This window comes from Cydia fagiglandana, chromosome 10, assembly GCF_963556715.1.
Source record: "Cydia fagiglandana chromosome 10, ilCydFagi1.1, whole genome shotgun sequence".
In the NCBI taxonomy this organism is placed as follows: Eukaryota; Metazoa; Arthropoda; class Insecta; order Lepidoptera; family Tortricidae; genus Cydia; species Cydia fagiglandana.
The window spans coordinates 5,893,617-5,919,552 of record NC_085941.1 but is presented as its reverse complement, the minus strand read 5'-3'; the positions used below and the strand labels follow the sequence as shown (position 1 = coordinate 5,919,552).

Sequence of the window (25,936 nt, the reverse complement as noted above, 5' to 3'; positions counted from 1 at the left end):
TAAAAATCAACATTTAAAAAGAAGTCCTGGTACCAGCTAACGTGAACAAAATTGCTTTACACTCTAGATGCGAAAATGGAACTTTGATCACGTTTGTCAGTCTGTCCGCCCGTCCATTTTTTTTGTAACATTACTGGTAGTGCATTATTTGGCTGTTCATTAACACGATTCCTTGTTTGACACATAGACTTAATAATATATAAAGACGGTGTCTCAGCGAGCTGTCACTGTTGCCACTTTTGTTTAGTGTACGATTAACAATGTGGCCCACGTTGCTGTAGCCATGTCGATAAAGTCATATCGATAAACTATCGACATTTCTTGCAATTTTAATTTTACTTCAAAGGCTTAACGATACCTAAAATGACCAAAAACGCTTTTATTCTTTATTGTGGTTATCAGATCACAATTTTATAGTCACGCCCCAGCAGGGAACCAAGGGAAAGTTCAGATATTTAATTAAAATACATAATTACCTCCTAAAATAGGTGTTCCGCAATAATTGAATTATATTATTATACCGGGTGTGGCCTGTAATGTGAGCAAAAAATTTAACTGTAGGCTGTACTCCTCATACTGACCAACATTTGTTCAGCGACTTTTAAAAATAACTTCAGGGCCCAGTTTTATAAAGTTACAAGTTACAAGTTTACAGGCGTTTACTGGCAACACTTGCTCCGTTTTTTACAATTTGCGTTTTATAAAAGTACTGTGTTACAATTTTACAAGTTACAGGTACAAGTGCCTGTAGCTCAACCATAGATGAAAATACGGGAGTTTTATAGTTTTAAACTCATAATCGAACAAGCGTTTTATAAAAATATTGTAAATTACAAGTGTAGATTGGTACACTTGTAACAAAAACTTACATACGTCTTGAGTCCTGTAACAGCACAACAGCAGTTACTTGTAGACTCGTTTTCTGAGAGATTTTAAACTTTACTCTTTATTGTTAAGCACCAACGCCAACGATTGTGCCAGGGCATGCATACTTTTCCATGCACTGACCTTATTAGTTTTTGTTAATGTATCTGTAATATATAGTAAATAGGAAATAAAGTGACAATATGTTTGATACTGATTTTATTGACGATTCGTTTTATTTTATCTACTTGGAAATGGAAAGGGATTATTCCCGATATATTTTGTCGTTGATTTATTAGCATTCGTCTCTTTATTTAAGTATTATAGTGCATTCACATTATGGTAAAGTGTACTATTCATAATTTTCGATACACAGCGTATTTATCTTTGAGCCGCTACCGAAACGATACATGTAAAAATGTGAAAGAGTACTTATTTACATGTTATTTTCTTATTAGGTAAATATTTCATGAAATCTAACTTAATCTGAATCTGAAAACGGCCCAAAAAGTATATCCTTGGCATGGATCGCCGCTCTCCCACTCGATTTTTCCTTCATTTCTGGCCATTTTTCCAGTAATTAATATTTTACAGCAAGCAAAAACACATCATTTAGTAGAGCACCGAGTATCTATGACAGACGTTTTTTTTTAAATAGTGATGTCCTTCACACCTGTAGATTTCACATGTAATCGAGATTGACCGTGGTTCTTTACAACTGTAATAATTTATGTGTATTTATAAAACACCTGTAGCCGTTCACAGTGCATTACAGGTGCCTGTAGCCTGTACTCTTGTAACCTGTAACTTGTAATTTTATAAAACTGGGCCCTGGTTTCATTTTTAATACACTTTAAAGTTTATTCTAAGACGCAATGTATTGCGAATTTTGTTATGTTTAAGGCGTGACAAGCAACGTCAATCACAATGATATGGCATGGCAATGGCGTCCATTGAAGATAATATTTATTTTGTATGAAAAATAGGGAGTCTAAATACGTCATAATTTTTAGAAGTTGTTGAACTAAAGTGTCACCGTTTGAGGAGTACAATCTATGTTTTAATTATTTGCTCGTGTTACAGGCCACACCCGGTATTATAGTATATTCATTATCCATTAGCATTTCAATTATGTTTATGTTTAACGAAGATATTGAAGCTTCAATTAATCGCTATTTCGTTCCGCTGTGTAGCGTTTATCGATATATAACATGATTAAAATCGACTTTTTACATCCCTAAAAGAGCACACATATACGCTTTTACGCACACATATACAGACTGGGCGCATCAAGAAAGGCAACACTTGATTTGAAGTCCACCTTGTCAACAGTATGGTTGTCCTTTTTTGACAAACGGCATTTTTAATGAGCGAGGAGAGAGAAATGATACTAGTTGCTGCGCCTTGAAAGAGAACAGAAAACGTTGGGCCCTTGGTTTGACACTTTGACACACACGTGCACTTGTCTGTCATTGTCATTTCAAATGGTGTCATGGCGATGGCGTTCGCGTCGCGTGAATCAAAATCGCATCACTTGTAAATTTTGTTTAAATATCGTTAAAATGGTGGTCACATATCATTATCAAGACATGTTCGATGAAGCATTGAAAGCTGAAATTATTACTATACCCGCATATAAAGATTCTAGCTTAAAACTGGAGTATTTGGAGATTGAAACCTGTGATGTAAGTTAGTGAAATATTTCAATGATTCACATGTGATTTTTGAACTGCATTTTGAATGAGTTATTATATGAAATTGGTGTTTTAAGGTTACCGAGCCTGTCTATAAGGATGCGCCACCTGTCTTACCCTTTGCGCGTTCAGAAGTATATGAAGCTCAAATATTGAGTTCTCGTCGCTTAACCTCAGTTAACGCCGACTGCAAGACGGTGTACGAAGTCACGTTTGATGTAAAGGTAAGTTTTATTTATAGTTTACATAACCTGATTCTTACATACAGTATAAAGTGAGTTTGGGCCCAATACTTGTATCCTATTCAGGGTTAACCACAACCTATTGTTGGTGCACCTCTACAAAACATTTTCTGAGGGATAAAAACTTTGTAACGTTTTTTTGCATTTATTTTAATCTCCGTCCATTCTCTTGTTCTCTATTTGTTTACTTAATCTTAATTTTGACAAGTCAAAATTGCATTTGTGTAGGCAAGTTTTGATGTGTGCCCACACATCCGGTTATAAAGATTTCATAGTAGTTATTCTGTGTATGACTATGAAACATTAATATTTCAGGAGAGTAATTTTGAGTTCAAAGCTGGTGACACCATAGGCATCCTTCCTCGAAATAGTCCAGACGATGTGAACGCTATCCTAGATCATCTGGGCATATCACAGGGTGATCAGTTGTACAACCTTACTGTGGACAGCGGCTCAAAGACTAAGGTGCCTGCACATGTACCCGTGCGAGCCACATTGAGACATGTACTTACACATTGTTTGGATCTGAGGGGAGTCTTGAAAAAGGTAATTAAAGTTATTTATCTCCTGGGAAACATGTAAACATTTGTACTGAGACTGACTGAAATGGCAAGACACATTGTATGTTTCTGTGTCCGTACATCTGTACATTGGCTTCATTCATTCTCACATCAGATTCATCATTTTGTGACTTCAATCAAGAATTCAATGTTTTGAGATCACTACAATAAATGTTGAGTACCCAGTAATAAATCCCAATGAATGGGGTTGGCGGTCGAAGTATTTAGCAGATGGCACCAGCATAGGTTGCCCTGTATATCCCTAGAAATGAGTAATTTTTTTTTAATGGATTTTTATGCCCTGTATGCCAGCCTGGAAGTAAGCCAAATCTGTCAGTTAAGCACCTGATGAAACTAGCGGCTTCACCAAATTGCTAAGAGTGCAATAAAATAGAAGTTATGAAATGTTCATTATGTGTTGATGGAATGTGTCCGCAATGAGGCGCTGAGGCTTGAGATGACATTTATTAAATCTACCAACATAGGTGGTTGCAACATAGTCCTGGCATCACCACTATAAGACGAGGCCAGGTTGATGTGCAAAATATATTTAAATTTGATGTAGAGGTTTAGGTAATACTTCACTACGACATCATTATTCTACAGTATCTACTGCGTATCAAAACCCCTTATTAAAATAAAGCCAAATTTCATAGAAAAAGGGGCAAGCTATGATAGCCCTATCTATGCAAACCTTTGACAGTTGCCAATCCCATTATTATTATTATTATATGTAAATGCACAGGCAGCTTAAAGCTGATACGTGCACATCAATGTCCACTTGTGTTTTGTAGTCTACGAAAGTGTTCATCGAGTTTGTTTTTAAAAGAGTTTATCGAAGGTGCACTGATCACTGGCTCGGGTAAACTGTTCCACACTTTCACTACGCGGTTAGACAGGAAGTGTCGTCTGGGGTTGCTAGTACTCTGCGTCCGTGTCAGTTTCAGAGAGTGTCCTCTCATCATAAGATCTCATTGTAAGATTAACGTTCCAATTATTTCAATGATTAAGTTTGATGTTATTTTTTCCAGCTTTTTCTTCTGGCTATATCAAAGCACACCAAATGTGACACTGAAAGAAAAACTCTAGAGTATCTATGCAGCAAGGAAGGTGCAGCGGCATACACAAAACATATATTGAACAGAGGCATATGCATCTTAGACATATTTACAATTTTCAAAACATGTCGCCCACCCGTCCATATACTACTGGCTAACTTGCCCAGGTTACTACCACGACCATACTCCATAGTGAACAGTGGAGTGAAAGATTCAAATACACTGACAATTTGCTTTTCAGTTATGGAACTAAACAACAGAAAGGGACTGACAACTGGCTGGTTGGAATCGCAAATTATAAATGATACATTTGAAAATAGAATGGAAAATCTAAGTATAACAAATGACAGTCTAAACAGGGTCCCTATGTATGTAAGGAAGAATATGGCAGAATTTTCTTTGCCATGTGATATTGAAACTCCCCTACTACTTATAGCTACTGGCACTGGTATAGCACCATTTATAGGTTTCTTAGAAGAGAGAGAGTTAATGAAACCGGGGAATAGTAAAATGGGAGAGGTGTGGTTGTTCTTTGGGTGTAGAGATCCCAATTTAGATTATTTATATCAAGAAGAATTGGAACAGTGTGAAGATAACTTGACTTTGACAAAACTTGTAACAGCATTCTCTAGGATACAAAGTGAGGAGGCCAGATATGTTCAGGTAAGGGAAATTATGTGCTATATTTTGTATTTTTTCTTACATAGAGTCTACTAAGTAATATAGATTGTTTATCTCCATCTAATTGTGTGCCTACTATGTACTGATTAATCACTGCTGTTCTTAATTTCTTATATCAACACAGTGAATTAACCATTTGTAGACTAAAGACATTCTTGATTTAGGAATGGACTGTTAGCAAACAGATAATAGATGGCGCCAGTTAGAGAGACATAAGGCTGTCTCTTTAAGGCGTAATGCCCTATAAAATAAAAATAAAAAAGCCCTTTATTCATTGTAACGTGTTTACATAAAAAATTGAAAATAAAACTATGACTTATAATATGTGTTATTAACTTATTACTAATGAATCCCTAGTGGGTAAAGGCCTCCTCCATTGCTGCCCATTTGTCCCTGTCTTGTGCTGTCGCCATCCAGTCTGTGCCGGCCGTTCTTTTTAAGTCTTCCTCCCAACGCATTTGTGGTCTGCCCCGGCCTCTTTTGCCAAGTGGACCTCTCCATTTGGTGACTATTAATGTCCATCTCTTATCTGTAAGCCTTGCTGTATGGCCTGCCCACTTCCATTTTAGTCTTTTTGCATAGCTCAAGGCATCTGTTGCTCCTGTTTTTTCTCTTATTTTTGAGTGTCTTATTTTATCTATTTTTCTTATATTGAGCATGCTTCTTTCTAGCGCCCGTTGACATGTAATGATTTTTCTTTGAGCTTTTGCCGTGAATTTCCAAGTTTGGCTTCCGTATGTCATACATGGCAAGACACTTGAGTTTAGGACTTTAGTTTTAATGGCTATTGGCATGTTGCTTTTAAATATACCTTTTAGGCTCCAGTACTTGTTCCATGTTTGTTGTATTCGCCTTTCTATTTCCGTTTCATTATTGTCTTTATTGAAGCTAATGTTCTTTCCTAGGTAGGTATATTTTTCTACATATTCCAGCGTGTTTCCATTTATACTTAGTGGTCTTTTCCAGCTATTTGTCATTGCCTTTGTCTTACTTAGGTTCATTTCTAGTCCTACTTTGATACTCTCTATGTGTAGGGATTCCGTCATGTGATGTAGTTGCGTACATGACTCCGCTATCAACACTAGGTCATCTGCAAATCAAGTTCAGTTAAGTAGATGTAGTAGGCTTTGTTTCTACGCCTTATATCTTTACTAGCGCCAACTACATTGGAACACTACTTTCTATGGAGATTTACAGGCTTTATTACTTATGTGTATTTAAAAGCATAACTGAAAGCAACCGATGATTAGAAAAGGCATACGTAAAGCATTCCACAATCAGTGCGCGCCCAGACTCAGCCCAAGACCCGCTCATTGTAATCTTGATGGCTCTAGTCTCGATCTAAAGCCATTGTAAAGCCAATGAGACATAACAGATGTTTAATAAAACCTCTACATTGTACTACACAGAGCAATGAAAATGGGTACCTTTTCCAGAGAAATTCTGTAGAAATTTTACTCTTTTTCATTGTCTTTGATTGTAAATTAGATTTCTTTATTTTCATATTTTAATTAATATTATTAAATGTATTTTATTTTAATTATAGTGTAATGGTTTTATTATGGTCTATTAATAATAATAAACACAAGTTTGCAAGTAAAAACTTGTGTTCCTAAAGTAAATTAATTATTATACATTTTCTCTCACAACGTGGCAACTTGGGTTCGGCCCGTCACTCGATCGTGGATATTTGACGATTCTTTAGTAATATGAGGTTGCTAAATAAGACTAGGATCTAAATTAGAATTTTATCTACACCTCTAATTGATAATTTTCTTTCGCAGGATGCTTTAAATGAGAATGGCAAAGACGTAGCAAGATTAATAGAGCAAGGAGCATCTGTGTTTGTGTGCGGAGAAGCGAAAACTATGGTTGCTCAAGTCAAAGAGTGTGTAACTAGCTATTTAGTTGAATACAGTGGTAAAACTCAAGATGAAGCTAAGCAGTGTATATCTCAGATGGAAAAAGATAAACGATATGTGGTTGATCTGTGGAGTTAGTGCAATATCTGATATTTATTGTACAGAAAGTAATTTATTTAAATTACATATTTATTTAATAGGTATGAATTTCATTTTGATCAGACGAGGTCTTACCCATTTCTCCAAGTCATCTATTTGATGGAATGAAATCAAAAATAATGGCCGAGCCACACCGGCTTGCGTGTGCGTGACGTGCGCGTGTGCGTGCGCTAAAATGTTGGAGCCGCACACGCACACGTCACGCAAGCGGTGTGTCGTCTCTCATAAAGATCTGTATACTACAACGCCGCACGCACACGTGCACGTCACGCACACGCAGCCGGTGTGCACAGGCCTTAAATGTCGGTAAAAAAAAATCGAATGTAGGTAAATGGATCGAGACCATGAGCGTTTCGAAACGTTAAGGTAAATGCACCTACATATTTATGTCAATAGATTCGTACAGGTTGAAAAAAAGAAACGACGTGATAAATTTTACAAAAATAATTTAATAGGCATATAATAAAATGCTTCAAAAGTGTCATTGGTGTATAAAACTAATTGCATAGCATCTAGCTCCGAAACAAATTCGTTGTGCGGCTACAGCTAGGTCCTAACTAACTGCGATACCTAACTATAGTCTACGTATGATAGACTGTCATATATGTTGGCTGTGCGAGAACTGGTGAACTATAATAATTATGAAAACACCATTTCTTCTCTTAGCCTAAATGGTTGTTGCTACACCAAGGCAATTATAAGGATTTCTTCATACCTACAGTTCACAGATATATAATATTGGTTCCTTTTTTGGTAGGATCGGTATCGATGCTAAATCACGACTTACTTAAATATTTCAGCTAAACTGTGAACACGTGTTTTATTAAGTAATTACACATAACATATGATTCGCTTTACATAACATTAAGAACCATAACTTATATTTAAAAAAAAATCTTATTTATACAGTGGCTTTCCTATCACCTTGGTACAACAGCACGCCTTATATGGCTCCTCTACACGATGGGCCAACGCTGGCCACTCCAAGGGACGCATTTATGCGTTAGAGCAGCGGTCGGCAACCAGCGGCCCGCGAACCTCTCACTTGCGGCCCGCGAGCCCTCCCTGGCTATTTTGTATGTAATATTGACAAATGACAATGTCTGATAAAGTCATAAATATTAATAAAGTGCGGCCCGTGTCCACTTCTTTAACTGTTATGTGGCCCTTGGCTGCTAAAAGGTTGCCGACCGCTGCGTTAGAGGGAGCAAGTGATATTGCTATCTCATGGAGTGGCCGGCGTTGGCCCATCGTGTAGAGGAGCCATTATGTGAAGCAGGCACTCACGGCAGGCCGCATAGGCCACGATACACAAATAAAGCCTTTACACTTATAAACTTCTTGATCGATCTTAATGCACCTCTTAAACGTAGGTAGGCCTCTACAAACTTCACCGATATCGCATGCGACTTATGGTAGTTATGATTTCTTTTTTTTATAATAATAGCAAACGAGACGCCTGGTGGGAAGCAGTCATCGTCCCCCATGGACATAAGCAACATCACAGGAGCCACTTAAGCGTTGCCGACCCTTGAGAATCCAAAATACCCGCTTCTTGAAGAATCCCATGTCGCATGTCATGTTCCTTGCGGTATTTGATCGATAGATAGAATTCCTTTCGCGTGAGTAGACTTCAATGTATCACAAACCACGTGCATATATCGGTGAAGTCTGTGGATCCCATTATTCAGCTCGGTCAAAAAGGAAGCAGTTTATTAAATCTTGCTATTAGACATAAACTGTAACACGTACAAAAGGACGATTAAATTTGAGCGCTGTATACGCTTTCGCGTCCTTTTCGCAAATAATATTGCAGAAATATTAAAATATAATTTCTCTTAATAGCAAGACATACTTATACCTAGAAAATACAAGTTTAGGTCGGCGATAGAACATAAGTTATGTTACCAAAAACTTTTAACTTTCAAACTAATACAATATGATACTGATAAAAAATACTAAAATTACATTCGTCTGCCCTATGGCATGACGTAGGTAGTTCATAAAAATCTCAGTTCAACTGTCGGAAGAATGCCCTTAGCGATAAGACTTAATGATAGGTAACTGTATTGTACATTCATGTACTTTAATCCGTTGTTATATGGTCCATTTTCAAATAACACTTGTTAGTGAGGGCACTACAGTGCATAAAATAAAATGACAAGAATTTATAATTTCTAATGTCTCGGTTTAGGATTACTATTTAAAACTAAAACAAGTTATGAGAACTGTTATGACAATTTCAACTTTTCAACCTTCTAGCTTAAAAGGTAAAACTTGTTTGAATCGATATTTCGATATTTTCGATACACCAAATGATTCATAAAGGGAAATCCTGCATTTCAGTTTGTTTTGTTCAGTCAACTGTAAAAATATGGGTGTAGACAACTTACTCAAAAATATGTCCCATAGTTCTTAATTCACTGACATAAGAGTTATGGGACATATTTTTGAGATGATTTGGGTGTACTCATATTTTTACAGTTGACTGTTCCTATTACCATTTACTGTTGGACTGTAGCAATGTAGCATCTCCTCCAACAGGATAGATGATGTACTAGATATCCATAAACTATAATTAAAATTCTCATAAAATGTGCATGTGTAATTCTTTCGGTATGTCGCGACCTGTGTTATTATAAATCAAACTGTTTTGTGTTACGTCTCTAGATTACGTCATTGTATTTTTCCTTATAGGATAATGCATTTCGATTTAGCTTACATTAGGACACATAAGAGTAATTAAACATTACACGTTCCAGTAGCAGAGCTATTACGCACAATGGTGCTGATTGGTAATCACAAGTTTAACCTTTTGAACGCCACAGACGGCAATTGACGTCAACGCAAAATCGTGACGAGGACGCCAAACACGGCATTTGACGTCGATCGTTTTTTGATGAATATGCACTGAAAAACACCCCACTTTTAGGTTGGCATTATTTATTCTCAAAACTAAATTTTACTCCCGTGGCGTCAGTGGCACGGCGAGTGGATGCGTCGTTTGGCGTTCAAAAAGTTATAGTTCGTTTTTTTTAGCATTAGAAATCAGGTAAACAATTTTAATGTGTCTTTTAATTGTAAAACACATTTTAAAAATAAGTTACGGCAAATATGTAACAATTATGAATCTAATACGATCATTTATGTTCTTCTGCTTTCATAATTAATAGTTTTTGATTTTTAAAAAGCGTTTTTCAATTAAAAGACATGCCAAGATCGCTTACCTTCTTGCAACTTCTTTCTAATGTTAAAAAAAACGAATTATAAATCTGATCTGGCATTATTCCTATTAGGTAGGTATGTATGCCTACTTGTGCGCCAAAAATTATTCAAACTTAAATCGAGGATATCAAAACGTATTTCTTGGCATCATTCGTATTATAAAAATGGAGTAGCAATATATTATATATTTCAGTCTACCGATATTGCAGTCTCGATATATTATTTTTAGGTTAGTTATTATTAGAATCCAGTCTGTTTTTTAGAAAAGTCAGGAATGTGATAAAATGCCGATATTATCATGTATGATAAAACGATCGAGTCTTGTAGAAAAATATAGAAATCAAAGCATACAGAGCTTACAATATATGTTTTAAGACTAGCTACATTCAATATTTATGTACATTTTTGGTAAATAAATAAAAACTTCGCACCAATTCCATTAAATTTGTAAGAAAATGCTATCGTTGGACAGATGTCGTATTTTTTAAGTATCTAATCAAATTACAAAACGTTATCTCCTTAAACTAAATTTTATAACCCAAATCTAAATAATAATTGTAAATCCATTATGGCATTTTTGTTGTACATATATAATTTTAAAGTTCACTTAATATCAAACGGGAAGCATCACTCTAGGTACGTTAGTGATGTTACATATCTATATCGGAGGCGATAACTTATCTGCACCAACGTGACGATAAGACAAAAGCTAAAACGAGCCGTAGTATTGTCAAAATAAATAATCTTGTGATTCTACGCCTATTCATCAACTGTTCTTAACGTCTAGAGCGTGAACACGCGTATACTTAAAGATACTGGCGTATACTATATAGACGTATTGTCATCGCGCACAATAGTGCAAAGCCTTTACAATCATAGCGAACCTTTTCAGTCATACGCCAATCGAAAAATACCCTTGGCACCTCATTGTACAAATTCTAAAAAATTGCTACAAAACTGTATCGATACAAAATAGGGAATGGAAGTTTCGGGGTTCATTCGAAGTTCTTGTGCAGGATTTTCTGCGCGGCTTTTATAAGCGGCGTCAGCGTTCGTAGCTCCATAGCGCAGCGCAGGAAAGGATGCTCTAGCAACTCCTCAGCTGTCGCTCTAAGGTCCACATCTACTTGAAGGCACTTGTCTAAAAAGTCCTGGAAGTTCGCCGACAAATTCTCCCACCTCGGTATCTTCGGCCGGCCCACAGCAGCTATCAAGTATAGCGCTCTTAGCGGAGTTTCTTTCATGTAGGGGGGCTCGCCTTCTATCATCTCGATAGCCATGATCCCAAGCGACCACACGTCCACTTTCTTCCCGTACTGTTTTCTCGTGACTACCTCAGGCGCCATCCAGTAAGGTGTACCTACCATGGTTTGTCGTTTCTCGTCACCGACTATATTTGCGCAGAAGCCGAAATCTGTGACTTTGACGCTTCCGTCCATGCCTAAGAGTACGTTGTCAGATTTGATGTCTCTATGAATTGTGCCCTTGGAGTGTAGGAAGGCTATAGCTTGGAGGGTCTCGCGGCAGACCGCGGCAATCTGTCCCTCCTTCATCACGACCTCTGTCACTACATCTGTGAGCGAGCCGCCATCGAGGAGTTCCATAGCGACCCATAGATGGTCGTAGCTGAGGAACGCGTCGAGGAAATTGACCAAGTTTTTGTGGTTGAAACCTTTGAGCACGTTGATTTCGTTGAGGATGAGATCTTTTCTGGACTGCTTCGTGAGGTCGATGTCTTTGATCGCGACCCGCGACTTGTCCTTACTGTCAATCGCCACAAACACCACACCTGTTGAAGATGAAAAATAGTTTTAAGTAACCACATCTTCTCTACCGATTCCGATTGGGGAAGATGCGTAAAGTCACATTGAAAGTACATTTTTGTAGTAAACATTTGTAGCCATTCCGATGAGGAAGTGTGTGTTTACGCCCGTGACTGTATTTTTGCAAATTACTACGCTAAGTTGTAGGCAAAACTTTCTTCTGATTGACTCAATGATTAACTGGTAGAGAATGCATTAAGGCCTTAAATCCGCCATTTCTTGTATTGTGCAATTAAAGGTTAAATAAATACTCAGTTCCATTATTAAAGAGTGCCATGTACGAGTAGGCACAACTGCCTGCTCTCGCGGTGTTCTAATACTTCTAATCTACCCTTAGGCAGGCCTATGGAACTCTCCGCGCGAGCTCGGATATATACCTACGAATCTGTTACCGTTCACGGTAGAAAAGCAAGCCAGTTGGTTGCCACACGCGCTCACGCACGCACGTTACCGCGCGCCGCACTGTCAATTTTTATGATATTTACAAGCTACTATTGAATTTCTTATTTAAACATGTAATGTTTATTACGACAAATGTATAGTTAGATATCTATCTATTTGAAATAGGTAGCAAATTTTTAATTTATTTTGGTAAATGTTTATTTTAACGGCAGTAAGTTAACTTTACGCCGGAAAGTACCTACTCTTTTATGCTCTGGTTAACTTATAATTAATTACCTGTATTCATGGGTTCTCTACTATTTTTCTTTATTGTGTAACATTCATCTCTATCTGGTTTTAAATTACACGAAGTTTTGAAACTAATTCTTGCTAGGATCATTGCGCGGTTTATAAAACGGCGTAAACACTGCGGTTAGAGTCTGTGCGGAAAGAGAAGAGTCGTGGGGTTTGAGGGCGCGCCAGTGCTATTTTATGGTTTTTGCTATGCTGACAACACTGGTCACGTGATTATAGTACGACACTAAAGGTCATGATACTTGAATCCCTTTTGTTCCGGTTTTTTACCACGGCTTACTAAACGGAGCCTGGTGGTGGTGTCGGCTCGTCAACTCAACCCTCTGATTTAGCGCAGGCACTAGTTTTCTTTTTAAAACACACTTGTTTTTATATCTCAGATACTAAAAAGTGACTGCGATTGACAAAACTGCTAAAACTAGTTAAGAATCTGCCCAATACAACTGTAATTTTAGTACCAAACAAGATACGAGTCTCATTTATGTACTGCCTAATCTGTGCAGTCCAACAGTTATTAAAACCGGGTAGATCGGGTAGAAATTGGGCAATAGAACTGTAATTTTATCTGGGATATATTTCACCCATTGTAAACTTGACTTGTAATGTATGTGTACATTATTAATAATAATGAATATGAATAAAAATAGTGCATAAGTAGGTAGGCCTTATTGGGATATGGCCGGTTCTCTCATCTCACGATATTTTACTTCGCCGAAAAGTCACTGCTAAATATGAAATATAATTTCGTAACTAACAGAACCTACAAATAAAGAAATATTTTATTAGAAAAAGTTTTATTCAGAACCTAGTAAACGAACTTACAAATAAAGAAATATTTTATTAGAAAAAGTTTTATTCTTTGTAATCGAAGTCTGAATTAAAATATTCAATGTCACTTATGTTTGAGCTAGCTTCAAAACAACCAGGGACACTCATAGAATCATCATCATCTTCATCTGAACTGGATGTGCTTGAATCCGGCACGTAGATTACGAATTCTTGCATATCACCTACTTAGCGGTCTTTTATTCGAGATACCGTAGGTACTTTTACACAATCCTGAAAAAGAAATTACATATAAATATGCATAAAATGGCAAGTATCAAGACTATTTGTCAGTTATTTTAAAGATCATGAATGACCTGCATATTTATGAAAATTAATATATTTTGAATGAATATACTTACCGATTATGTACCGGAGACAAGTTACTTAGGGGGCTTATTAAATAGGTAATTATTTAATATTAAATACAACATCAATACCCGCGAATAGCGGAAACACGTACCGCGATTTTTTGTAAGTCGATAGTCGGCTTTTAGCCGTTTTCTTCCCGCTGACAAAACCGAACAATGTTAAATATAATTTTCCTTGTGGTTTTATGTACGGTTTTATCGTGTTTTGAAAATATTTTATACATAAAACTTGCGGTTTTTGTTTATAAAAATAGGCTGCTATTTAACTGATCACCAGATTTAATAAAATTTAATACCAAAAAAATCTACTTTACCACCCTAAAATAATGAATGATCACCAAAATTATAACACCATTTTAATGTGAAATGATTACCAATTTTAATACATTTTACTATCCTATTAAAGGAAATGACACCAAATTAATCATTATTAACCCAAAAATTGTAAATAATTACCTAATTTCAAACCCCAATTTAATGTCAATTGATAACCAAATTTTTACATCGTGCTATCCTATTAAATAAAATGACACCAAAATAATCATTGTTAACCCAAGAATAGTAAATGACCACCAAAATTAGAACTCCATTTTAATGTAAAATTATAACCAAATTTTTAAATCTTGCTATCCTATTAAAGCAAAGCAAAATTTTCTAGTAGCATTTCGTTTCTGTATGGGTTGCAGTTCAAACCTAACCTAACCCACTTTTCTAGTAACATTTCGTTTCTGTAAGGTTCGCAGTTCAAACCTAACCTAACCCACTTTTCTAGTAACATTTCGTTTCTGTAAGGTTCGCAGTTCAAACCTAACCTAACCCACTTTTCTAGTAGCATTTCGTTTCTGTAAGGGTCACAGTTCAAACCTAACCTAACCCACTTTTCTAGTAGCATTTTGTTTCTGTAAGGGTCGCAGTTCACACCTAACCTAACCCACTTTTCTAGTAGTATTTCTTTTCTGTAAGGGTCGCAGTTCAAACCTAACCTAACCCACTTTTCTAGTAGCATTTCGTTTCTGTAAGGGTCGCAGTTCAAACCTAACCTAACCCACTTTTCTAGTAGCATTTCTTTTCTGTAAGGGTCGCAGTTCAAACCTAACCTAACCCACTTTTCTAGTAGCAATTCGTTTCTGTAAGGGTCGCAGTTTTAACCTAGCCCACTTAACTGATAGCAGTACAAACCTAACCTAACATACTTTTCTAGTAGCATTTCAGTATGCCTACCTAAGTTATGCGGTGCGGGGTACGGGGGTTGAGCGTTGGCTAGTAATTTTGGCATCATTTTACTTTATTTGGTAATATGTATAAATTTTTTGGTATCATAGTGGTTTATTTAGGTGAAAATATCGCAATTATTTGGTCTTCAAGATTTGGTGATCATTAATGATTTTTGGTAATCATTCAATATATTTGGTATTCGAATACAATTTGAAGTGCAGTCGTAATTAAAATGGTGGTACATTTGTAATTTTAGGCCTTATTTTTTTGGTGTTCAGTAATTTTTTTTGGTAAGCATGATTTTTTTATTTAGGGTACAAAAGTATTTTTTGGTCCTCATTATATTTGTAGCCATAAAAATATACATTGACAGAAGTTTGTTTACTTTTTACAAGACAGGTGTCAAAGGTTTGATTGCCATATAAAATTTAAAATGTTAGTTCCCGTTTCTGCCACGACTCTTCTCTTTCCGCACAGACTCTACTGCCGGGACATATGACCTTTTAAAATGAGTATTTCGCAAACACTAACGCATAAACGGAATATTAGGTATAATTTAAGATTCAGCTTTCCTTTTACTTCACTCCGCTGTTTAAGTAGGTATTTATTTATAATTTCTAAGCGTCAGCAACCCTAGCGTTGTGCCGGTGCGCGCGGTGCGGGGAGCGGCGCGCTGAAGGTCACTCCATTGTATTTTTGTGTAGGTATCAAAACGGTAGGTATTTGCGTTTTCTTTGAGAGATAAGTATCTGTTCGTAAGAACTATTATATAATCTGTGCCTTAGGGCAATACTCGTTTGAACGGCTTGCAGGTAGCGGGTACCGGGTAGTAAGGATTAAGGCAAAATTTTCTTAACTGAAACACCGCGAGCACAGGCGATTGTACAGTCGCCATCAGATATATTGGAGCGGTCAAGGTGTTCACAAATATCTGAGCACGCCTCTATTGTCAAGGCGTTAGAGTGCGTGTTCAGATATTGTGAACACCTTGGCCGCTCCGATATATCTGATGGCGACTGTACAATTAGCTGTTACTGGTCATTGACCCACATATGCTATGAGTGTTATGACTCGTATTTATAAACGCTTCGTTTAAGCAGATCGCTTAAAGAGGGACAAAGCACACAACACGTTATCAAAAAAAAAATGCTCCACTCCATGTGTATAGATAGGAATGTAATGTACCTAATGTTTTCAATGTCACAGTACTCATAATAACAGTGGCAATAGAGCGCCACAGTGAGTAATCCGTCAGGTGAACTAGATTAGATAAGTGTCAATTGAAGATCTTTCCAGTCTGGTTGGCGCAAGGCAATTTCTTGGACAGATTTAAATGAATTTATTGCTTGAGATTGCACAGCCTACACTTATGCACTTACAAGGCTGGCTGTCACATAGGTTGGTCAATGAGAAAGTTTCAATCTTTTGCAAAGCAATTACAATGTTAGCAATGTTTTTTACTGGCTGGCGAGAAATTGAGCTTATACTCTATTGATAGGTGATAACCAAATGAAAATCCGTTTAGTATTTTTTGAGTTCATCGGGAACAATACAAACAGACAGACGCAGCGGGGGACTTTGTTTTATAAGGTGTAGTGATAAAGGGATAATTCCCATTTTATTCTACATATGCACGCATTGTGTGTGCATTCTTCTGACGTCACTGGACGTCACTGCAGTGACACTGGCGTCAGGGAAAAGATATTCTCATTGAATATCTACATGTCGTCAGGCGTGTCTCACTCCGCGATTTCGTCGCTTTGCTACAGGTAGCTAAAAGTACATCCGTTCCGCCCCAATTTTGGGGTTTGCCATAAGCCGCGCGTGGCGCTGTCGCCACCTAGCGGCCATATCTGTGCTGATAGTGAAAGACGCGTTTTGTTAGAGAGTGAGTCTTCTGTACTTAGAACTATTATTTATTCTGCGATGTCGTCCAATAAATAGAACATATGGAAACCTCTTAGGATTAGGTTGCTGTTTGTTAGTCATCTTGAAGAGCCACAATCGTATCTACAAAGAGCCGCATGTAGCTCGCGAGCCGACCTCTGGCCTATAAAAGGGTCTAGGATATTTTCATTCCCAAATATTTACAACTACATTTTTTACTTTAGGTTCAGGTGTTAAGATGTGGGTATAAATTATTCATATCATAGGTGTTTAAAATCGTCATTTCATATAATTATAAACCTGTTATTTAGTTGTGTAATCTCTGTACGTCTTTATCTCTACCTGCTAAGCTATTGCAAGTAATGATGACAGTAGTTGCATAAGAGAAGTAACAGTACCGCTAACAACCTTAAAACATTCCTCATTAACATTTATTATTGGCCATTAGGTAAAGTTTGGTCTAATTTAAATGATTAACATTAAAATTTATTGGGAATTAAGGAAATAAACATTAAATAGATACACATTAAAATAATAATTTTACCAGTGTCAAACTAGACAGTTTGAAGGAAAGGAGATTTTATAATTTGATAAATTAGTCAAAATACATTTAGTTAATAACCATGTTGCAAAGAACGCAGACAGTTTGTTGTGTTCTTTAAAGATGAAAAACTACTATATGTTATGCTTCATAAATAAATAAAAATAATCAAAAGATGATTCTCTTTGATAATATTATAAGACTATCCATTATAGCTGTGTCCCATGGAAGATTATCGACAGGGATCGGAAATTCGGATGCTTTTATACCTAAACTTCGGCCTCAGTACCTACACTGCGTTGTTGTTGAGTAGTATGGAGGCGGACTCAATTTAATTTTGCTAATAAATTTACCGGGATTTCCTGGAATACCGGCAATTAGGATACATATACACATACGAATTAAAATATGTATTTAAATAACATATTTCAGCTGTTTCTTTTTACAAAATATGTGGTATGCGGTAATTTTTTTTTGTTACTCCCAGTTTGTAGTTAAAACTGTTTACCAACGTGTAGGTATGTTAACAAAATCGCTGAAAATAGTCAAACTAAATATTTTGACAGTTATCACTATTTCGTGATATTTTATATGACCCCGGAATCCCGGAACTTAAATAATTAAAATAATATTTTTAAGAAGCCGACTCCATACTTGCTGAGCTTTTTCCGGGAATTAGCTAAATTTAGGTATAAAAGCATCCGAATTTCCGATCCCTGATTATCGATTATTAATATTTGGTAATATTTTCTTTTAAGGTGCCATTACTTCTCTCTGCTTAACCCAAAATAAATTTCAAGAAGTTGAAGTATATTATTGAAACCAACATAAACCAGGATTAAATCCAAATGACATTTTTGGTTAAGCCCGCTTAGCTGTTCAAGTTAATTCTAACTATAATATCAATCAATAAAAAGTGGAATAGTAAAATGTGCGTAATTAAGCACAATAAACTGATAAAAGTAAATTTTCTTTTGTTTGTTTATACTTTTTCTCAATTGAATCATGGTATAGTTCAAGAGTCACCAAATGGCAGATTGTGGTCCGAATCTGGACCGCCTACCTATATTAATTTTTTACTTATTTAATAAACTCAAGTAGAAACCGACCCCTGAAGAAATAATTGGTGACCCCTGGTATATACAAACACATTGGGTAAAAAAAATAAATATCCATATTATAACAGGTTCAGAGAGCAGGCAAACATAATTTCTTTGTTGGTTTAGAAAAAATATGAAAAAGGAAACAAAATTTGGTATAAAACAGCACCCAAGTGGCTACTAAACTAATGAAAATCAAGTAACAAAAACAAAAAATATTTACCTGAGGCCCCAGCACCAAGGTCTTTGACCCTTTCGAACCTCATGTAGGGATCATCTTTATTACAAATTCTCTTCAATTCCTCATATATTTCCTCATCAGTTAGAGTTGCATTTACAAGCTCTTTCTTCCTTAATATAGGACTCTCTTCTGCCTCATGCCCGATGAGTGTGAGGTCTTCAACTACAGCTGTGAGGTCCATCATGGCATCTTTCTTCTTCATGCTATGCTTGGTGGGTGCCGCAGGCATGGTTTGCCGGATACCATAGGACTCGCTTTGCACTTCCTCCTCGCTGCTCTGCCCGAAAGACAGATCAGAATCTTGACTTTGGTGAGCATTTTTCTTATCTAATAACTTTTCTATTTCTAAATCCTCTTCTGTGATGGCTTGCTCCGTCACGAACGGTTTGAAGGGCTCGTTGGGCGCTTTTTCTTTTTTGATGGTGTATATGTGGAACTTGACCGCGGCGGCGGCCGCGTCTGGGTTTTCATGTTGCTCCGCGGGAGTGATCTGTGTATTTAGCAGGCGCTGCCACGACGTCGGGAGCCCTTCCAGCATTCCCGTCTCTGAATTCTTACTCACATGTATGTGTTGTTTAACATTTGTGGGCATACCAATTTCCGTAGCTCGTTCCTCTTTTGTGGGCTTGTTCTTAGCGAACAGCTTCCCGAACACTCCTGTCCTCGAGCGCCCCGTCATCTTGTTTCAGTCTTTTTAACACTTATAAATCACTAGACCATTTCAATATAACGTCACTGTACACTTAAATCTAAATTCCTCGCATGATACATTAAAGAAATAACTTAATTTATCAACCAAAGGAGTGGCTTGCAATCACGAATGGTACTTATCACGTATCTGTCAAATGGACAACTGGACAGCGTCTTGTTTCGCGCAGAAAGTATAAACGACTAAAGCCGTATCGCCATGTTACAACTGCTAACTAAAAGGTCTGACACTACGTAAATACAATAATTTTGTTAATTTATATACTATATAAAATTTATTTAAGCATTATGTATTAAACAAGCTTTTATTTTGATTTGTTGCGTTGCAAGTTGTTAGCGTTCAGTACTAGTAAAGGAACGTTTTCATTCCGCAGTGTTGGCATTCTGTTGTGCAGATAAAAACCGGAATCTGAAGATGATTCATCCAATCGATGGTGACCACTGTGCGCGAAAAAAGTATTTGAATCTGTCGAGAGATATTTGTTTGTTCATTGTAAACAAACATTACAAATAGATACACTGTACCTGATACATCCTGTACGGAAATACAATGATTGATAAACAGTTCAAATAGAATTCGTATGCTAAAAATCCAGAATAAGATTCTAATTTTTTCTTTAAAATTCTGGTTTAGCATTTAGTTTTCAGAAGTTCTAAAAGGAAACTACATACCTTAAAAAGGAAGTTAGTAAATTGGATCATAGAGTGCGTTTAATTCACACCTTCACTTGTTATAAAAGCTTACACATAGTCACAAGGGACAAATAGCCTATCTTCAAATATTTAATTCGTAATTGGCTCGGCGCAGATTAGCCGATATTCAGCCGCCTACACCGCGGCCCGATCTGCGGACCAGAAGGGTCAATGGCCAGTGATAAGCTTAATTTAGCTCTAACAACATCTGTGCGAGACGTACAGATTAACTACTTGAAATAGTTAACCGCGAACTTTATTTAAGTACTTATATACTAGTATTATACCCTATAATGGACGTGGAACCAGTAATGGGACAAAAAAACATAATTCCTCTAAAATAAGTATTTAAAAGTAGTTTATAAACACTGGCTGTATATTATCATAAATAAGAGTCATAGAGCTGTTTCAGTTTGAAGTTTCATTAAATTTGGTTGCTTTTTAAGAAATTGGCGTCAACCCAAAAGTTGTCGTGTCACTGAAAAAAAATACCACTACGAATTCTTAACAACTTCGCTAAGAGAGGTGAGTTAATTTATTAAATTTCAATTAATTAATACTTGATGAAAACTAGAATGTGTTTTGTTAATTGCATTTACCATGAGATAAGGTATACAACACACTATGTTGTGACTCCACAGATGTAAAAAAATAGTGGTATTTGGCCCAATCCCATTATAGGAGCTGTAAAACTGCGTACCTCCTATGATGGGACAATTGACAGAATGATGCTTGCCATGCCATAATTTCATGTTTAAACAATACAGAAGTAAAATGTAGTTACGAAATATGTCAATCAGGAGGTATTCTCGGACTTCGGATAAATTAATATCGTTTTTCCAAACTTTTATTTAACTTGCCCTGTTAGTTAGTGTGGGTCCAATCTTGGTAGCTGAATTTGAGCCACTTTTCGATTTCCGATTCAGTTGAAATTTTGTGTAAGTACGTAATTAAGTATGCAAATCGGATGGTAATGCAATATTATGATAACATGGACCTAAGGGCCCCCCCACATCTGGCGTCTTTCGAGCGTCGGCGTCTGTCGGCGTCGGTCCAGCGCTATGGAAAATGATGTCGCTGCGCAGTTGCGTCGACGCTGCGTCGACGTTGCGTCGACGTTGGCCATAGAATTGTAGACGCCGACGCTCGAAAGACGCCAGATGTGGGGGGGCCCTAATCTGATGATGGAGACAGGAGGTGGCCATGGGAACTTTATCGCAATAAACCCTAACTAATTGTGTTTGGGTATATTAGAATTGTCTCGATGGATCTAATACAATAATAATTGGCTGTGGAAAGAAAAATACATTCAGCGATAAAAGCTTATACCAAAAATTGATTTTTTTGCCGTAACTTATTCCCCATTTCAATATTTTATACTGATAGAGCAATGTCCATTATAGGGGGCCCATTACTGGATCCACGTCCATTACCGGGGGCCCATTACTGGAGCTTTGGTGTCCATGACTGGAGAAAAAAAGCATAGTTTTAATTTGTTAAATATGTGGAAACTAATTGCTGTTTCTTTCATACAACACGCCTAAAACATGAAAGACGGATAGGACTTTCATCTTTTAACACGCTAAGCGGTAGACCATTTACATGTATACGGGAAATATCATAAATACTCCAAATTTCCTCTTAAATGTCCCATGACTGGTGCTGTTATATATACCTACTTACTGACTGGGAAATACTGCCCTTTTAGTTTTTAGTCCAATAGCGGTGCAGTAGAGAGAGTCTTTGCGGAAAGAGTAGAGTCGTGGAATATATTGGGCGCCAACGCCTCTATCTCAAAAACAAATGATTTAGATAACTGAATTTTCAGACGAAGAATTCAAGTTTAGGCTTGCAGTCAATTTTGTTTGAGATAAACCTCTAATTGGTTTAACTTAGCATAATGAATATGTAGTACCTAAGGTAGGTTCTACATTCATGGCTGGTTCCCTAATATAAGGTGCCTCTGTGTTCCCTTACTTCACTTTACTGTGGCACTGTTGCGGCACTTGCACATAGACTCAGATATTACCGACGTTTAATACTTAGCCAAAGCAAACCAATATAAAAATTAAATTACCACCGAATAAGGTTATCTTTTCATAGAAGACAGAATGTAGCGCCAGGGGTGCGAAACTCCTCCATTCGGGCAGACTCGGTTTTCCGTTCGGCCCAGAGGGCTTACCGCGAACCACGTTCGACGTGTTGCCTCCCTGTCACTCTTACGTACGAATTTACAAGTGCGACAGAGAGGCAACACGTCGAACGTGGTTCGCGGTAGGCCCTCAGCATTGCCCCGAGCAATTAGTGTACCTACTTAAGTTAATGATGCGTTTCTTATCTACTGAATAAATAAATTTCCTATGTAGGTATTTAACAAATCTAATTTCGGCCAAGGAACTACACAGGCGTTAAACAGAACAGATGTTAGCATTAAAAACAGTACAGGTTGCGTTATTTTCTCGTGTGTCTATAAAAAGCTGTTTATTTTGCACACCTCTACACCTGCTCAATATCACTTCAATGCACTCTTGCAATAGATTTGACAAGCTAGTCACCACCGAAACGCTGTAATATCACAATGAAAACTTTTAAAATAGTCTCTGAGCTAACGTGAGAAGGTTTAAAGTCAACTGTCAATAAATCATCTCGAGCGGCCAAGTGCTTTGCGACCACTTATTTTGTAAATTATTCGTAGTGTGGTAAAGTTCAGTCCACCAACTTTCACGGAAGATTAATACAGTTTTACTATTTGCTATGAGGCCCTACCCTAAGGGGCAGTAATAAGGCTCTTTTTACCTTAAAGTGATAGCAAAGAGAGTTTACATGAGATAGTTTGTTTTGATTTTCTTCTGGATACGCTGAAGTAGCGAAGTAGTTGAACCAGCTAGTGATGGGAAAGGATAGGTACCTATAGTATATTGTATTAGGTTCGGGTATTTTATTTATCGAAAAATTAAAAAAATGTTAACCAGGGATCACCGAGTAAATACTCTACAAAAATAGTGGTGATCCGTTTAAGGGCATATATTATATATATATATATATATATATATATATATATATATATATATATATATATATATATATGTACGTATTCGGTGTCGTGTTCTGATTAGGAAAAGTACTAAAAGTAGAAGATAGACATGAAAAAAAATGTACGAAATGGGATATTTTAATATTTTTGGAATTTGTGTCCGTTTAGTGTTTATGGGGCCCTTGCCCCTACTACCCTACCCTACCCTACTAATTTGAAGTTTATAACTTTTCATTTTTCTGCCATAACAGGGTGTAAGCATATTACTTTCATTTCAAATTTCAACCCACTTTCAGAGTAGAAAATCTATTATGGATTGTTAATTTTTACTCGATCATCGATTATGGAATGTTATGGTTATAGTAGGTTTAAGTAGATAGGTGTTCAATCGTGTGTTTTATTGAAGTTTTTTTAAATACGATTTCGGTATATAAGTAGTTAATTACGTTACTTAGTGCTTGCCTTCTAAGTTTTTAATTTTGCGCAATGGAGATTTGCTTTAACATTTTATTAATGCAACTTATTTTATAACCCGCTTATTTTCGGAGTGAAAGCCATTTTGGCAACTTAATAAAAGCGATTATCGATAAGGCCAAAACGGTCACATGTGGTTTCCAAATAAATGAAATTGGATTAAATAGGTATTTAAAACACCGTCCGAAATAACAAGTGGTTTACCGTTAAGAACGTCACGCCTGCGTAGAGTCAGCTACAGAAATAGCTGCCAGAGCGAAGTGAGGGCAATGGTTTACAAGAAAACGGACCACAATTGCTTGTCAAGATAATATTTAAGACTTGATCTTTATGCAAATTAACAAATGAACGAAACATAGATTATGAGCCTCTAAGAATATCTTCTTTTTCCATTGTTTATATTCACTAGTAATTCTAGTGTGAAAGGGAAGCAACTCGCAAGTATTGTTATGTATATATACATTCGGTTTAACAAAACTATACCTGAATTTTACAATCGACTGTAAGTAGATAACCGTGGATTCACGTACCTGCCTCATATCATTATTGTCCATTAGTCTTAAAAAAAACTATAAAAATTAGTACACATGTGTCTTGTTTTACTTGATAATATGTGCATGATAAAATACAATTAAAGGCTTTTAAAACGTGTCCAGAAACAGAAGATTGATTGTACCTATAATTTATTTGACTTTAATACAACGAAGTGTGAAGGTGTCATTAATGCAAACGTCAAATTTTCATAGAAATTTTACACTTAGGTACGACGACATTCCCACACTTAGAATCATTAAATTTACAATTAATGCCATGCAAAGTTATCTTGCATCCATATTCGAACTTTAAGATACGTCAAATAATATATATGGAAACGATATAGATTGTATATGTCAGTGTCAAATGTGACGTTTTTGTTGGAAGAAATGTCAATGTTGACACTTGTTTGGCACTAACAATTGACATATCCAATCCATATCGTTTCAATAGGTATCTAGTATTTGACATATCTCATTGTTCGAATACGACTGTAGTCCGTCTCTACATATAGGGTTTTCTTTTGTACCGTACTTTCTGTGTGAAATTAATAGGTGAATCTATCGATATCGATGCACTTCACTACAATCACTATTTTTATAGTTTTAACCATAAGCGTTGGCTTAGCAGAGGGCCTACCGCGAGCCACTTCCGACGTTTTGCCTTGCTGTCGCACTTACGTACAAATTTACAAGTGCGACAGGGAGGCAACACGTCGAACATGGTTCGCGGTAGGCCCCCAGGCTTACGCCCGACGACGAGTAAACAATTCTTTTAGGCGCACGTTGTCGTTATTTTTAGTCGATAGCTTTTGAATTCGCTCGTTGGCTGTTTAATACGTGTTGTATGAATGTTGGGATGGTGTTATGCAATGGCGAAAAATATGTATCGTTAAATTCACTCGTCATCATCATCATATCAGCCATATAAGACGTCCACTGCTGAACATAGGCCTCCCCCTTAAATAATTAAATAAATCCCCCTTAAATTCACTCGCTCTAGTAAAATATTAGGCTCTTCCATGGCTCTTAAACATACAATATGCCTACACTATATACGGTTTCAGAACAATGTAACTAAACTAAGTAAGTAAACATTGATGTAACCAGTAAAAATTATCAGTTATTTTCTATTTTTACTGACTCTACTAAATGAAATAGTTATTATATTTAATCATAATTCTGATACCGTTAACTTTTCAGGATTTTCGTAAGGTTATTCTATTGATAGGTTAGGTTTGTTTTATGACAATTCTGAAAAGTTACGCGTTTCTGAGAAAAACCTTTACTAATTACTTATGACTAACGAAAATGCGGACAAGGTATAGATAAATAATTTCAACCCTAATGATTAATTAGCGTTAATTATTTTAACATTAACCTTATTTTACCATTTCAGTTCCGTTAATACCACTCCGCTGCACCATAAAAAAAAAACATTTAAATGCTG

The 25,936-nt window shown here is 36.6% G+C and overlaps 2 protein-coding genes across 2 annotated transcripts; one reads left to right on the top strand and one right to left on the bottom strand.

The window, feature by feature from the left end:
- The first annotated feature begins 2,360 nt into the window (after nucleotides 1–2,360).
- Nucleotides 2,361–7,160, top strand: LOC134668409 (methionine synthase reductase). The gene is made up of 5 exons (XM_063525893.1): nucleotides 2,361–2,549; nucleotides 2,636–2,782; nucleotides 3,116–3,346; nucleotides 4,392–5,081; nucleotides 6,884–7,160. The coding sequence occupies exons 1-5, from the start codon at nucleotides 2,427–2,429 to the stop codon at nucleotides 7,097–7,099; spliced, it is 1,407 nt and encodes a 468-aa protein (XP_063381963.1). The 5' UTR covers nucleotides 2,361–2,426; the 3' UTR covers nucleotides 7,100–7,160.
- A 3,601-nt stretch (nucleotides 7,161–10,761) lies between these two features.
- Nucleotides 10,762–19,901, bottom strand: LOC134668094 (serine/threonine-protein kinase PAK 3-like). Its single transcript, XM_063525577.1, has 2 exons — nucleotides 19,027–19,901; nucleotides 10,762–12,134 (listed from the first exon to the last, which is right to left on the bottom strand). The coding sequence occupies exons 1-2, from the start codon at nucleotides 19,721–19,723 to the stop codon at nucleotides 11,341–11,343; spliced, it is 1,491 nt and encodes a 496-aa protein (XP_063381647.1). The 5' UTR covers nucleotides 19,724–19,901; the 3' UTR covers nucleotides 10,762–11,340.
- Between the last annotated feature and the right edge of the window lie 6,035 nt (nucleotides 19,902–25,936).

Bases quoted from the DNA above. Each gene is read 5' to 3' on its own strand.
- LOC134668094 (XM_063525577.1), bottom strand. From the start codon at position 19,723: ATGACGGGGCGCTCGAGGACAGGAGTGTTCGGGAAGCTGTTCGCTAAG. The intron at 12,135-19,026 runs GTAAATATTTTT...CATCTTCAACAG, and splicing joins CCTTGGTGCTGGGGCCTCAG to GTGTGGTGTTTGTGGCGATT.
- LOC134668409 (XM_063525893.1), top strand. From the start codon at position 2,427: ATGGTGGTCACATATCATTATCAAGACATGTTCGATGAAGCATTGAAA. The intron at 3,347-4,391 runs GTAATTAAAGTT...TATTTTTTCCAG, and splicing joins TGAGGGGAGTCTTGAAAAAG to CTTTTTCTTCTGGCTATATC. The intron at 5,082-6,883 runs GTAAGGGAAATT...TTTCTTTCGCAG, and splicing joins AGGAGGCCAGATATGTTCAG to GATGCTTTAAATGAGAATGG.